Genomic DNA, 14907 nt, shown 5'->3' with positions numbered 1-14907 from the left:
AGGTTTTGAAGAAGGCTCAAATGATGAAGAAGAAGAAATGGAATTCTTAATCAAGAGATTTCAGTATTTGGACAAGAACAAAAGGCCCTCAGGAAGAAGCAGTGGCTTCAGATGATCTAGTTCAAGAGAAAAGAGTTATGATCAGAAGGGATGATTCAATTGTAAGAAGTTTGGTCACTTTATTGGTGACTGTCCAGAGCTGCAAAAGGACAAGTTAAAGAAAGGAAGCTTCTAGAAGGACAACAGTAGAAACAAAGTCAAGAAGAGTTTCATGGCAACATGGGATGAACTTGACAAAGAAGAGGAGTCTGATGAAGAAGAAGCCAATATGGATTTAATGGCTCTAACATCTTCTAGCTTAGATTATAGTTCAAATTCTAAAGAAGAAGATGAGGTATTTTCTAACCTTTATAGTTCTGGTTTAATTATATTAATTCAAGACCTTATGGAGCGTTGTCAAGAAAAATCCAAACACATGAAGATTTTGAAGAAAAAAAAGAATTAAAATATATTAAATTAATATAATGATTTAGAAAAAAGTCAAATTGAAAAGGTGTCTGATTAACCCCCAGATGAGCATGAACTTGCTCTTCAGGAGTTTATTATAAGTGGCTTTAACAGGACAAAACTTGCTTCCATGATTTGTGGTATTAGCAAGAGCAAAGGAGAAGACATTGGTTCTTTACAAAAACCTAATAATCCAAGGATGGGAACCTTGAACAAACCAATGGAACCTTATTTCTCTAGCTCTACTAAGAAAGGGTTATATTCTCATTTTGTACCAGTTGCTAATAAGGCAGAGGTTGTGAACCAGTTAGAACCAAAAGATGAAGAGTCCAAAGTTCTGAACAACTCAGAACCTAGTACCTCAAAGGTTCTGAAGAAACCAAAACCAAGGACTCAGAAGGCAAAGGTTCTGAACAGACCAGAACCAAGAACTCAGAAGTCAAAGGTTCTGAGAAGACTAGAACCAAGGAATCAGAAGTCAAGGTCATGAACAGGTTAGAACCTAAGACAACCGAGTTTAAGGTTCTGAAAGGTTCACAACCTAAGACTAAGATAAATTCAATGAAAAAAAATTAAACTAAAAGTCTTGAATGATCCCAAGCCTTGCTATATGAAAGCAAAAGTACAAAGTCAAAAGAAGCCTTTTAGAACTAACCTTAAAGGACCCACAAGATTATAGGTACCTAAATATGAAATTAATTTTGCAACAAATATGCTTCATGGGAGACGTAAAGCAGCACTCATGGTACCTAGACAGTGTCTGCTCACGGCATATGACATAAGAAAAGCATATGTTCCAAACCATAACTTTGAAAGAGGGAGGAAATATGGGGTTTGGAGGAAACAAAAAAGGAAAGATAATTAGCACATGTATTAGTGGTAATTCCTCCATTTTTATTAATAATGTCTGGTTAGTTGATGGACTAAAAGATAACCTATTAAGAATTAGTCAATTTTGTATAGTCATGAATAAATCTGGCAAGTCCTTAGTGTTCAAAGGTAGAAGAAAAGGCAATGCTTATAAAATTAATTTCTCTGAATTGGCTGATCAGTAGGTACTTTACCTTCTATCAGTGAGTGATGAAAAATAGATCTGGCACAGAAGGTTAGATCATGCTAACTAGAGATTAATCTCCAAATTTAGCAAGTTAAAACTTATTAAGGGTTTGTTAGATCTCATTATCACTCAGAAGTTCTTTGTGTAGCATGTGAAGTAGAAAAAAATCAGCAAAACCTCTTCTGAAACTAAAACATTTACTTTAAACCAGTTAGTCCTCTGAAGTGAGAAGGTTCTCAGGTTCAAAAGGTCCTAAGTCGGAATCCCTCTGAGAATTTTCTGTCTTACATTCATGCATCACATTCGATTTCAAAAAATTTAGAAAAATTAAACAAAAACGAATATGAGTGTTTGAAATATTTAGATTTTTTTTTTTTTTTGAAATATTTGAGGGACTCAGATCTCACCAATTCAATGTCTATTTCTATTTTAGATAATCTTGAGACATAATAACACCTGAATGTTCCTTCATGGATAAAATTTGCAAGTATAAATGAAGATTAAAAAAACTATGATAACTAATGAATACAAATTGTATTGTGTGCAAAATGCACAACTGAGAACCCATTTCTTTCTCCCTTTTCTCTTTCCCCTTTGAAAAAAGTAAGCAAGGATCTTGTCAAAGACAAATATTTACAAAATAAAGCATAAAAAGGGAGCAACATTTTTGAAATGGTATCAGTTGTTCAGAGCTCCTTGATGTATAATTTCAAACAAAGAATGCATTTACAATTTAGAACCCTGAGTTCATAAGAAAATTGTCTACTACTTTACGATGACGCCTAGAACCTGATCTCCTATCTCCTCTTCCGCGCCTAGGATTCTTCTTCATCAGTGGCTTGTTAGTAGTATAGGAAGAAGGTGGATTGAAACGACTGATTATGACTGGAGGAGGAGGCATGTTCTCCAATACATCTCTATGGTAAGCCTGAAATTTATCGCAAACCAACATCAAAATTCTTCCTTTCAAAAGAACAAATGCACAAAATTTACACTGTTTTAGACATTAGCCAATCTCGTGAGAGAAAAATGGTTAGCATTAATCAATATTTTCTTTTTTCAAAGTTTTGCCCATGAAATATAAAAGACTGATCAATAACTTTTTTTGTTTCCAATTTCGGTTTTCCCTTATATTTATGAGAAGGCCACCTGGTGTTTGCATAAAAATTGTATGGAAAACAGTGGAACCCTGTTTCATGTACAAAGCTTTAAATATAGGAAACAGATTGAAAACGAGGCAGATTTGTATTTCTAAAAATGGCATCAACTAAAAACTAACCTGTATCACAAAGTTTCGCCTTTCACAATCCAAAAACATATCGATACTCCAATCAACTTTTGCCATTATTTTGTCTCTTACTGTGGAAAAGCTTAATTGATCCCTGGAAGTAAAGCGATCGACTTCATTGAACCATAAGCAGGTAAACAGATTTGTAATTGGAATGTGTTCTCTAATGATAACACAACCTTCAGGAACATCTGCAGAGGCACAAGGCACATTTAAAGTGGAGTATTATATGCAAGCACAAGCACATCTCTCCGAACATAACCTATTTTGCAAGAATAGGCATGTTAAATATTGAGATTGTTCTTACCACTAGTTATGGGAAGTTTAGCCCTAGAATAATGAGTTAAACCATCGTGGTATTGATAAAATTGGACTTGGCGATCAATGGAAGCATTTTCATATTTTCCTGCTACTTTATTAGCCTCAGCCTCGACAAAGACATCAAAGCGTCTATAGTGTCTTGAAATGGCAAATGTAGCATTTGGGCGCCACAAGAACCTGGATATAAAAAACAGGCGGTGACAATGAACATATTACTGATACTATCAGAAATTCTTCTATGTAACTTGGCTAAGTAAGCAATTACTTGTATTGCACCAAAGGCAGAGGGTTATATAACTTGATCATCATAACTATAAAAAGAAATCGAAGTCTGTTTTATGCAATAAGAAATCTTCAAAACTTTCATAGAAAATACCAAGAAAAGAGTCAAACTTGAAGCCAAATTGTAAAGGATGTGCGCACAAGTATCACAAAGTTGAAAATAGTAAATAAAATCTATAAATCATGTAAATCTAAGCCGAAAGTTATTTAGTAATTAATCAAAAATGAATCCTCTAAAGAGTATGCCTGATATTAGAATATTTATTACTTGTCAAGGAATACTAATTTCAACTCTAAAGTATAAATGACAGTTAATAGAAAATTGCCTCTCTCCCATACAAAGGGAATAAAAATATGAAGAAAAATATATTGAAAAAGAGAGCACATTTTACCTTTCAAGAACTTGATATGGGTCAACAACGAGCTCAAGCTTCCCATCAATCCAAATTGAATATCGAATATTGGGGAAGATTCTGTGAAGAAGAAGTTTTGGAATCTGCAATATGTTCAGAGGCATCATAATTCATAATAAGTTCCACAATCTTTATAGGGAGCAAGACAAAAACACTATCATACTTCAATAGGTTACAAATTTGATTGTTATTTGTTAATATATTAAAAAAGCAAATTGTTAATACTTCATAAAATCAATAACTCGGTTCTTTCTTGTATAATTATTTCAACTGATTAACACCCTTTTGCTTCCACCTTTCCTACTATGTTTCTATTAGATTTCAAATATTAGAAGATAAATCAACAAATAAATTTTGTAAGTTTTATGCATTGAAGCCTCAAGCCTCACTTCATGCACTGGATTAACAAAGACATACATGATTCAGATCCTTCCACGCCAAAATGCAAGCAGCCCTTGGAAAAAAAACCCATTTTATTATACTACATGGTTCATATTGGTAGGAAGCACCAAAATCAAACTCAGCAATTAATTTGGATTTTGGAAAAAGATAATAAAAGCTCAATTAATCAAGTACAATTGTTACACGGATTAAAGTGAAATTCAAACAGCATCAAGATAAATGTAGAAAGAAAAAAGTTCTGAGATCAAATCAGAAAAACAGATGTAATTCAGAAAGAAGAGTGTTAAGAAATACATTATAGAGGTCAAAAATAGTATTAGATTTCAATAAATCACGTTATTGATGTTCTAATAACGAGTAAGCAAAGAGTAAGCAATTAACCTTTCCATTACGCCTAGAATCAGCATATGGAATATTCCGGACAACAATGATTCTCCACAATCCAACTCTCCTGCTGCTATCCAAAATACTAGCATTTCTCATATACATTTCTGTCTCTTCGTCAATAAACATATAGAAAGGAATGTTTCTTCTTGCTTCTCTACTGATGTTCCTGGGCTGCTGTATTACATCATAGTTTCCTGATATATATTGGATGGAGCTATGAGAAACAGAAAACAAAAGACAAAAAAGCAAATATAGAACATAATCAGTCATAAATCATACCAAATATGGCAGACGCAACAATGATATCATGGTACTGATCCAACTCTAAGAGATCTTCCTCATCAAAATCAAACCCAGTCTGGCGGCCAGGTCTGCTTCCTTTGACAAATCTGACAAGAGTGTATGTCAGCCAAGAAATGCAATAACAGGTATTAAAAATGCATTGAGTATTGAACCCAGATTCTGTGCAGTAAAAAATCCCTGCAGTCACTACATCTCGACGGATAAGACATGTCTCATGTCTCTACTTCACCAAATTGGGTTTAAAACGCAAACTCGAAATACTAACCATCTTATCTTTTATCGAACAACTGAGATACAATGACTGCAAGAATTTTTTTTTACTGCATCAAATCCATTTCTGTAAAAAAAATCTTAAAAGGACACTAATGGAAAGTGGGAAACTAAATTATGAATTCTTTCAAGAACATTACTTTCCAAGTTTTGAGAGAATTAAAACAATTAACAGAAATAAACTAACCCACAATGCACTTTCATGGTCTCTTTTATATCAAAAGAAGCATCCCTTTCTTCCAGAGTAGGGTATCCACCAAAATCAGAGCCACCCTCTGGTTCAATTGGAAACATATTTTCGTTATGCGCATATGTGAGAGTGTGAAGTATAGGAGACTCTGATGGGGAACTTGGCATACTATCTATAGCTTTCTCCACAGGCATATAGCATACAGGACATGCTGAAAGGGAAAGAGTAAAAACCAGATCAACAGAATTCTAAAATGATACAGATTCAAAACAGATTCAGTTTTGTAAGTTAAGAATTGAAAACAAGATCCGACTGGAAAAAGAAAAACAAAACTTACGGCGTGGTCCAGTTCTTCTTCTATCAGCCGGTGGAGGAGGATATGCAAAATGGTCACAATAATGTCCCGCAGTAAAGGAAGATCCTATTTTTCCTTTCAAATTATATGACGATCGTAAATGGGAAACAGGATGATCCCTGAATGTACTTTTATGCCTACTTGTTACAGGTGTCTTTCTAGAAGAACTACTATCCATCAACTTTGGTTCTATTGTTTCATCAAGGCCTAAAAAATCATAGCTACTAATGGCATGAGATCGTGTATTTTCAATTTCACTAGTAATGTTTCCACCTGAAGTTCAACACAAAACCAAAAAATACACCATGAAACATAGATATTTGATAAACAAAAGTTTAAAAAGTTACACACACACAAAAAAAAAGACATTTCAAAGCATGTCATAACTTATAAGCCATAACCAATATTACAAAACAAGTCTAATCTAATCTAACTAACTAGGTAAGAGTTTAATATATACGGCACATCATATAAAACCAATCAAATCTCATCGTAGCATCATTTTGTTATATCACTCTAAAATATCTGGACAAACATAAAGAATCCATTTGATGAAATATGATCAGTGTTGTCAATCGCAGATCATGGAAGATTTGTTCAAATTATACTATGCAACAATGCTATAGAGCATCTATAACCGCTAATTGTCAACATTGCGTCCTAAACAACATATCACATAACATTAGCAATCTTCAATTTAGCAACAATGAATATAATTGAATAATATAGTCCTGGTGCATATTCAGGGCCGTCTATAAGGGTATGCAAGGCGGCCTTCGCCACAGGATCTCACACTTTTTCACGACTAATTATGGTAAAAAGGATCTCCATACACACATTCACGACTTAACTAAAGGTAACTCCAACTTCTTACACAGGGCCTCTAAAAAATTTGAGACGGCTCTGTGCTGTGCACATACATTAAACTCTATAAACTAATAGATACATGATTATGAAGGAAAGAATGTAAGAGTAACTAAGAAACTAAACTAAACTAAACTAACCTTTGTAAAGTGTAAAGCAACCAAAGACAAAAATGAAAAGACCAAATAGAAGCATGAGAAGCATAGCAACCCTGCCGCGTCCGAGGTGGCGACAAATATAAGGGCAACCCCTTTCTTTCTCTTTAGGGTTATAAAGGAGCGCCTTTGAAGGTCTACGAACAAGCACAGGAAGCTGCAAACCGTTTCCATTTTGAATCAACTGCAGAGAACCATAGCTACCTGTTCGTAGGCCCAATGACACTCCAGTCATCTCTCTCCTTTCAATTTCATCTCCTTTTCACACCATCAACAACAACCACAGCAACAACAAACAAATCTATAAATCCACAATTCCAACCTCTATAACTTCAAAATTCAAAATTCAAAATTCTAACGGTGTAATAAGATTAACAATTATGCTATAAGTATCACATTTTACAGAAATTCGAAACCCTGCGAGCTACATTTGATGCCGAGGATTGAGAAGGGAGAGACACGATTCATTTGCGTGGGTTGGAGGGGTAAAAAAGGAAAGTTGATCGGAGTGGGTCCCACTCCGGGGAAGGATGATGGGGAAAAGGTTGGTTGGTTAGGAGGAGGACGGAATCTGGGCGTGGAGTTTGAAATCGGGAATTGGGAGGAAGAAGGAGATGGTGATGGATTGAGGTGTAGCGTGAATGGAGGGAAGAGAGAATAGAGACAAACAAAAACACAAGATGCAAATGCAATTTGCTTGCATCAATTGCATTGCATTTTAATGGGCCTTCATTTAGCCCAAATTTAATAACACAAAAAAAAAATATGGAATATGATTTTTATTTTTTTTTAATTTGGTGTAGAGTTTCAACAAATTTCTAACACACTTCCAAAGTCCATATCACATTATCTTCTTTCTTACATTCAAAAATTATAGAGTCAATTAAATAAGTTATTTCTGCAGAAGTAACACCAACAATCTCTAAAAGAGGAAATTTGTACTTCTTATTCTTATATATTAGATCAATTACCAACATAGTAGAAAATGCATTGACTAACTTCATCGAATCGAGATAAGCCCTAAATATATCTCGAACAATTTTTTCATATTCACACATTTTGTACGTATATACATAATGATCATCATTTAATAATTTTAACAATTGTTGTATATTAGATCTTGAACCTCTTATCGTCTTGTTGTTTTGGTTGTGAACATTGTATACTTGCAGGGCCGTTTTAAGAGCGTGCAGGGCAGACTACCGCACATGGCCTCAAATTTTTCAGGATTAAATTATAGCTAATTAGGGCCTCATTAATTATTTGACAGGTTAAGTTGTGATTAAATAGGACTTCAATTTGTTTTGTTATAGTTAAATTATAGCTAACCTACACAGGGCTTCCAAAAACTTGAGACGACTTTGTATACTTGCATACTATTTATGACATTTTCAAGTCTTTTTCTTTTCAAAATGGATAGTATATTTTTGGGTTGAATCATGTTCAATGTCATATTAGAAACAAGTTTATTCTCTTCAGCATTAAGACAATATACAATCGGATGACCAACAAACTTGTGTCTTAAACCATGTTTATGTACAGTACAATCACATTAAATGTCCATGTATTAATCTCTTTGTAATACCCACGCAACTTAAAAGCACACTCACATTTTCTTATCTTAGTGTCATCGTGTTTTAACTTTTATATAGGTTCCTTATACTAATCATTTCTTTCGCATCTCATTGTAATAAATGTTTGTCTTCTATCATATAACATAGATTTCTCTTTTTTCTTTTGGTCTAATAACCTAATATTTAAAATGTCAACTATTAAAGATGAATAGCCTAGTGAAATGTTACGGGTTCGAACGTGCACTTCTGTTTCTGTAATTGCATGTCCTTACATAGTTACCAACTAGTTGTCTTAACAGACAACCTAAATTTCTCACTAATATTTATAAAAAAAATAATCTAATGATATGAAGATAATTATTTTAAATGCCAATTTAAAACTAAGTAAGAATATAAAGATTTTTTTTTAGAGAAAATTCGGACAAAGAAATAAAATGTTGACATTTTAGAATACAAAAAGAAATAAAATGTTAGTTGGTTAATTATTTTACTCATCAAATGTTAGCTCAAGAAAACTCTAAAGTGGTTGAGGGGTGTGGATAGGATGTAGTGGACAAATTGTATGTGAGGTAGTAAAGACAAAATTTATTTGCAAAAACTCACCTAACATGAAGTTATTGTAATGGCAAGTGAATTGTGTTTAAAGGAAAGGATATTATAACAAGTTAACTACAAAGTGAAAAAAGAGAAAATAAATGTGCTTAGAAATGTTGCTTTAAGAAATGAAGAAGCATCACCTAAATATATAACTTTCATCCACTTCATAAAATTATTCAAGTTGTCTTGTACATGTTAAAAAAAATTAAGAAAAATAATTTTAAAAAATAATCATAAATTTTTTAATAAAATCAGTGTAAAATTTTCAAAATAATAATAATAATATTAAGTGAGTATTACTCTTTAAAAAAAGTTATTGAGCTGAAATAGAATCATGAGCTTAGTTGAAATATGATGTATTCACTCTAATTGCAATGTACTCTTTTTCAACAACATAAGTTAAACAAGATTCACATCATTTTTTCCCACATCATTATGATGGAGTAATAATTTTGAGCCAAACCATTAATTAGTCTATGAAGTTGATAATGCTTTTAGAGAACCAACCAATTCAAATTTGTCTTTATATACTAGTACTTGCATATAGTGTGGTTCTAGTTTAGGTGTGATTGAAAAATACATGAAGCATGATGGTTTACTTTCACCTAACTCTCCAATCTCTATCTTACCGCTAGTTATGGGAAGTTTAGCCCTTGAATAATGAGTTTCTTAATGAGAAGTTTGTTTCAAGGTTACTTTTCTAATATTGTGTTAGTCCTATAGGAACAACTAGTTCATTATTTAGGTAATGGCGATTGTATTTTTCTTGTGGCATAACGACTATAATATTTAACTTGTATTTTGCTTCTGGCTGGACTTCAATCTTTTCAAAATAATGTGATCTAGCTTGGATTTTTTTATACAATATCAAATATTATGCTAGAGCTAGCTCAAGGTGTTATGAACCTTGGTTCGGCTAAGATCTTGACGCCTTAAGCCCTGCTTTGTGGATTAAAGCCAACAAAAGAGATTTTAACTTGTCACCACCAAATTGTACCTTGTACCCCTCAAATGCAATGAAAAGATTATAATAGTCTCGCAAAAAAAATCCAACATTTTTAAAATTCACTTAAAAGTTGCGCAAATTTCAAAATTTCTCCAGCGATACCGAAAATTTATAGAATTTACCGGAAAATATTGAAAAAGTGAGTAACTGAAAATTTTGGAATTTGTTTGGGGTTTTTCCTAGAAATAACGGAATTTTTTGAAGTTTTTAACATAAATTATGGAATTTTCGAAATATTTTACTAGAAATTATGAATATTCAAAAAATTTTAAATCCAACTGTACCAGAAATTTCATAATTTTCGATAGTTCAAAAATTTTAAAATTTTTATAATTTTCGATAGTACTAGATTAGGAACTTGGAAATTGACATTTGTTCACTTATTCTGTTCATGTTGTGACACTGACTATTTAGCACTGTACATTTTATTACATAATATTTTGTCGATTACATGTTTCGCAAATGAACATAACTTAAAACATTACAATAAACATAAATTAAAAATAATGAAGCATAAAAACATAGACACTACCAGATGATTATGGACGTTTCAGCATCTTAATTCTGTTGTCGACAAATCTTGAAATCTTCGCATCAAACTCGATCGGCCCATTAGTTGGCCTACGCGTACGGCGAAATGATCTCCACATGACCGTCAAATCTTCATCGGTCTTCAACTCAATAAAGTTGTATTTCACTCTTCCATCAATATCAATTCAATCTTTACGAAACTCGATCTTTCTCACCATTTTGTTATCGGTATCAGGCAACAATCATTCAACTTGGATGTCAAGTTGGCGAGAGATGTGGTGCCATCAGGAAGACAGAACTCAGTAGGAAGTTTATCTCCGTTGAAGTAAACTTCTGCCTTAATAAAAAATTGAGGAAAATGCATTCTTAGATGATGCTCTCAACAACAAATGAACCCTATTTATACAACTTTAGATTCATTCTGGTCCACAAAAAACTATCGGTGCAATCACAACCATATAAAATTGTCGGCAAAATCTAGATCGTTGAAAATTTTGAGTTACTGATATACCAGAAATTTCATATTTGCGCTAAATTTCTAGTATGAAATGGTAAAATTTGAAAATTTTGGAAAAAATTGCCATTCACCGAAAATTTCAACTGAACTATCAGAAAATTTTAAAGTGCCTACCGAAAATTTTATTAAGATAATTTGTTCAATTTTTTACCAGGGGTATTTTTGGCATTATCAAAATATATGGGGTGTCAGGTTCAACTTGGGGGTGCCAAGTTAAAACCTCTGAACGGAGAAACCTTGACTAAACAATGAGCGAAGTCGTCTTAGCTAACCACTAAAGAGAATGGGGAAATCTCGGGTCCCCAGTCGATTAATATCAGACTGAGATCCATTATCAAGGATAAGTATTTACATTATGAGCTTTTATTTTCTTTAGTTAGTTAACAAATTTCCTTCAATCCCTCCATAACATTTTTCCTTCGAGTTCAGACTCTTTTAAAGTAGTTTATTCCACCTGCAACTCAATAATCTCCTCCACTACCAGAGATTTTAGAAAAAGATTTTAATTTTGTGAAGTTGGATTTTGTGTTAGATGTCCTCATCTGCTCAAGATGATATGGACAAATTTGATGCAGCGTTGCATGGAGACATTCTAACAAGCTTGTATATATGAAGTAGATGTCTTAAGGAATCTTATTATTTCCGCTAGCATCAATTGGTGAGGGGGGCCTATTCCTCATAAGACAAAGTTTAGCCAAATAATTATGCAACTAATTGATATATCAAGGAACTACTTGGGTGTCAAGGATCAACATGATAAATACTTTTATGGTTTTTTAGAAGATGCAAATGTTTCCTGGCTTCAAATAGGTTAAAACTCACCTCCTAATCTTTACTCTAACATTCATTTGTATGTTATTAATATTGATCATCATTTGTGCTACCTTCATGAAGAGTCTTCCTCAAATTAGAGGCGTGTCATCATCTTCTTTAATATCCATAACCACAAAATTGATTGGAAATAGGAATTTTTTTTCACTTTTAGTAACACATCTTCTATTATTCCTAATGGACTTTTTATTAATCTATCTCCCAGTTGCAAAGTCATTCTTGTTTGCTTCAGCTCAAGATCACCAATTTTCCTAATGATTGATAAAGGTATAAGGTTGATGCTTGCGACCAAGTCAATGAGCAATTTTCCCACACTAACATTGCTTATGGTAACTAGCAATGTAACTCTTCTCGAATCATTTGCTTTTTGTGGAAGAGTTCTTTGAATAATTGTATTACAACTTGCTTCCAATTGGATGGTATCATCATTAGTGTATCTTCTCTTCTTCGTCAAGATTTTCTTCATAAACTTTGCATATGTAGGCGTTTGTTCTAAGGCTTTGGAGAATGGTATGTTTATCTACAGAGACTTGAAAGTATCCAAAAACCTTGCATATTGTCTTTCTTTGTCCTTTTTTGTTGGAACACGTGGGCAAGGGAGGCTTGGAGTTGGTGGTTGCTTCATTTTACCTTTTTATTCCCTGATTTTCTAATTTTCTCTTCATGCTTTTTAAACTCTTTTTCTTTCACTTTATTATATTCCTCTTCGGTTTATTTTTCATTTTCCTTCTGTTTTTCTCTGGAATCAACAACTTTTTATTTTTCTTTGTTATTATTCTTTGTCTTGTTGCTTATAATTCTTACAATTGTGTAGTGCCCTTTTGGTTGATTTGATATGTGCTTAACAACATGACCAAATTGTGTTTCTATATTCTTGATAGAAGCATATGTATTCTTTTGGTTGAAAATCGACATTTGTATGAACTGGTTCAATGTGTCCAATTTTGATGATTTATCTTGTTGAGGATGAGCTTGAGTATAGTTATGATACGGTTGTCAGTTGGACGAACCTTCTTCTGATCTCCATCATTGGTTGTAATTATTTTCCTACTGAAAGTTATTATTCTGGTATTGTCATGGTCTCTGTTGATTGTTAACATAGTTTACTTTTTCTTCGTCCCATGGACAAAATCCAGTTGAATTATCTCTGTTACATAATTCGCAGTATGCAATTTTCCTATGCTTAGTCATTTCATGCTTTTCAAGTTTTTTGTTGTTTCTACGTGTGGTTCTTTCAATATCGGGATCAAACAAGAGTTGATCTTCAGGAGTTTTAACTCGCATAAACAAATTGTATCAAAACTAGCCAATAACTTTTAGTAGGTTAGTCGAAAAATAAAATACAACATGCACAAATATGAAAAGTTATGAACATGATTACTTAAAATGATAAAAACGATCACAATGCTTTGTAAACTCTAAAGTCAATTCCCGATAACAACAATATTATGTTGTCGTAGCAACAAGAGTACATATGCAGATTATCGTCCTCATAGATACTAGTACAATTTTTAAAGTTGTTCAATAGTTTTCATGATTTTAAGGAAAGGGTTGCAAACTGAGTATTGAAATAACGGTAAATAAGAATTTAGTTTTGACACACGAGCAAGCTTGTTGGGGGTTAGATTTCATTGTCCGATATTCATGTATTATCTTGATCATTAATATGCATTTCTAACCAGAAATTTATATTACCACTTATTGCTCTATGTTCGTTGTTTATATCTAAATCAACATCGTGAAATCAATCATATTATGTAATAAATGATATCTCAATTTATTAACTAATATGATAGCATTAAGATTCAATAGTATATGTGGATGCTCAGTCTAAATCAGGGCCGGTCCTACGAATTTGGGTGCCTTGGGCGAATCAAAAGAGTGATGCCCCTATAATTTTTGTAACAATAAATGCACAAGGATAAAAGAAATAATTGGATAAAAAACACATTTTCATTTAACATTGTGCAAAATGAATACAAGTATGGATCTTTGAATAAATATTTATACTACATCAAAACATAAACCATTATAAAGAGACTTATTCTTCTTCTTCTTCTCTATATTTTTTCAAATACTTAGATCAAACTTTTTACTAGTTCTATAGCCACATCAATACACATGTCTCTTTTTTGTTGCAAACTTTTCCTAACTTCATTAACAGCAGTTAACAATTCAAACCAAATAATCATAGCAACTAAAAATTCAAAGTTTTCAATTCCATGAGTTGCTAAAGATTAGGCTTCACTCTTAATTTTGGGATCATTATCTTGTTCAGCTAGTTGAAGTAGTACTTCTCTTACATCTAAAGTTTGAGATTTAATTGTATATACACTATTCATATGACTTTCTCAATGTGCTTGTGACAATGGTTTAATAGTTAAACTTTTCACATTGTCTCTAAGAAATTTCAACGTTTTGTCAAATGAGAAAATACATTATAAATACGTTGTAACACTCCAAAAAATATTTTAGCTTTAGTACAAGAATTTGCAATATCACAAAGTGTCAAGCTGAGGCTATGACAACCACATGTTGTGCATAATGCTCTAGGTTAACATCTAATAATTTTCTTTGTACACCTTGGTATTTACCTTTCATGTTTGATCCATTATCACATCCTTGTCCTTTCACATTATTAGTATCTAGACCAAGAGTTTCTAATACATTTTTGTAATTCTTCAAATAATCCTTGACCTGTTGTGTCATAGACTTTAAAAAATTCTTCAAAAAATTCTTCAATTCTTATTGGACTTGTAGAAACCTTCACACAGTGTATAATGAGAGTCATTTGTTCTTGATAACTTACATCAGGAGTACAATCAAAAATCACAGAAAAATATTTTGCTTCTTTGATTTTTTCGACTATTGCACTTTTGACTTCATTACCTAACATGTTAATCAATTCATTTTGAATCTTATAACTAAGATAATGATAATGAATTTCATTATTCTTAATACGTCCAGAAAAATTTGTATGTCAGGATCCCATTCTGCAATCATTTCAACAAGAGAAAGAAAGTTTCAATTTTTATCCACATTAATCCTCTTTTTTTT

The 14907-nt window shown here is 32.6% G+C and overlaps 1 protein-coding gene across 1 annotated transcript; it reads right to left on the bottom strand.

The window, feature by feature from the left end:
- Positions 1-2086: 2086 nt before the first annotated feature.
- LOC131627997 (probable hexosyltransferase MUCI70) lies at positions 2087-7496 on the bottom strand. Its single transcript, XM_058898862.1, has 9 exons — positions 6780-7496; positions 5758-6048; positions 5418-5631; positions 4937-5046; positions 4652-4851; positions 3848-3951; positions 3160-3350; positions 2844-3043; positions 2087-2492 (listed from the first exon to the last, which is right to left on the bottom strand). The coding sequence occupies exons 1-9, from the start codon at positions 7027-7029 to the stop codon at positions 2298-2300; spliced, it is 1755 nt and encodes a 584-aa protein (XP_058754845.1). The 5' UTR covers positions 7030-7496; the 3' UTR covers positions 2087-2297.
- Positions 7497-14907: the final 7411 nt, after the last annotated feature.

This window comes from Vicia villosa, unplaced genomic scaffold, assembly GCF_029867415.1.
Source record: "Vicia villosa cultivar HV-30 ecotype Madison, WI unplaced genomic scaffold, Vvil1.0 ctg.000418F_1_1, whole genome shotgun sequence".
NCBI classification, from domain to species: Eukaryota; Viridiplantae; Streptophyta; class Magnoliopsida; order Fabales; family Fabaceae; genus Vicia; species Vicia villosa.
Note: the sequence above shows the minus strand (reverse complement) of the source record. Positions and strands in the feature narration are given on the sequence as shown.

Bases quoted from the DNA above. Each gene is read 5' to 3' on its own strand.
- LOC131627997 (XM_058898862.1), bottom strand. From the start codon at position 7,029: ATGACTGGAGTGTCATTGGGCCTACGAACAGGTAGCTATGGTTCTCTG. The intron at 3,351-3,847 runs GTAAAATGTGCT...TTTTATATCCAG, and splicing joins CCATATCAAGTTCTTGAAAG to GTTCTTGTGGCGCCCAAATG. The intron at 2,493-2,843 runs GTTAGTTTTTAG...GATAAATTTCAG, and splicing joins GGCGAAACTTTGTGATACAG to GCTTACCATAGAGATGTATT.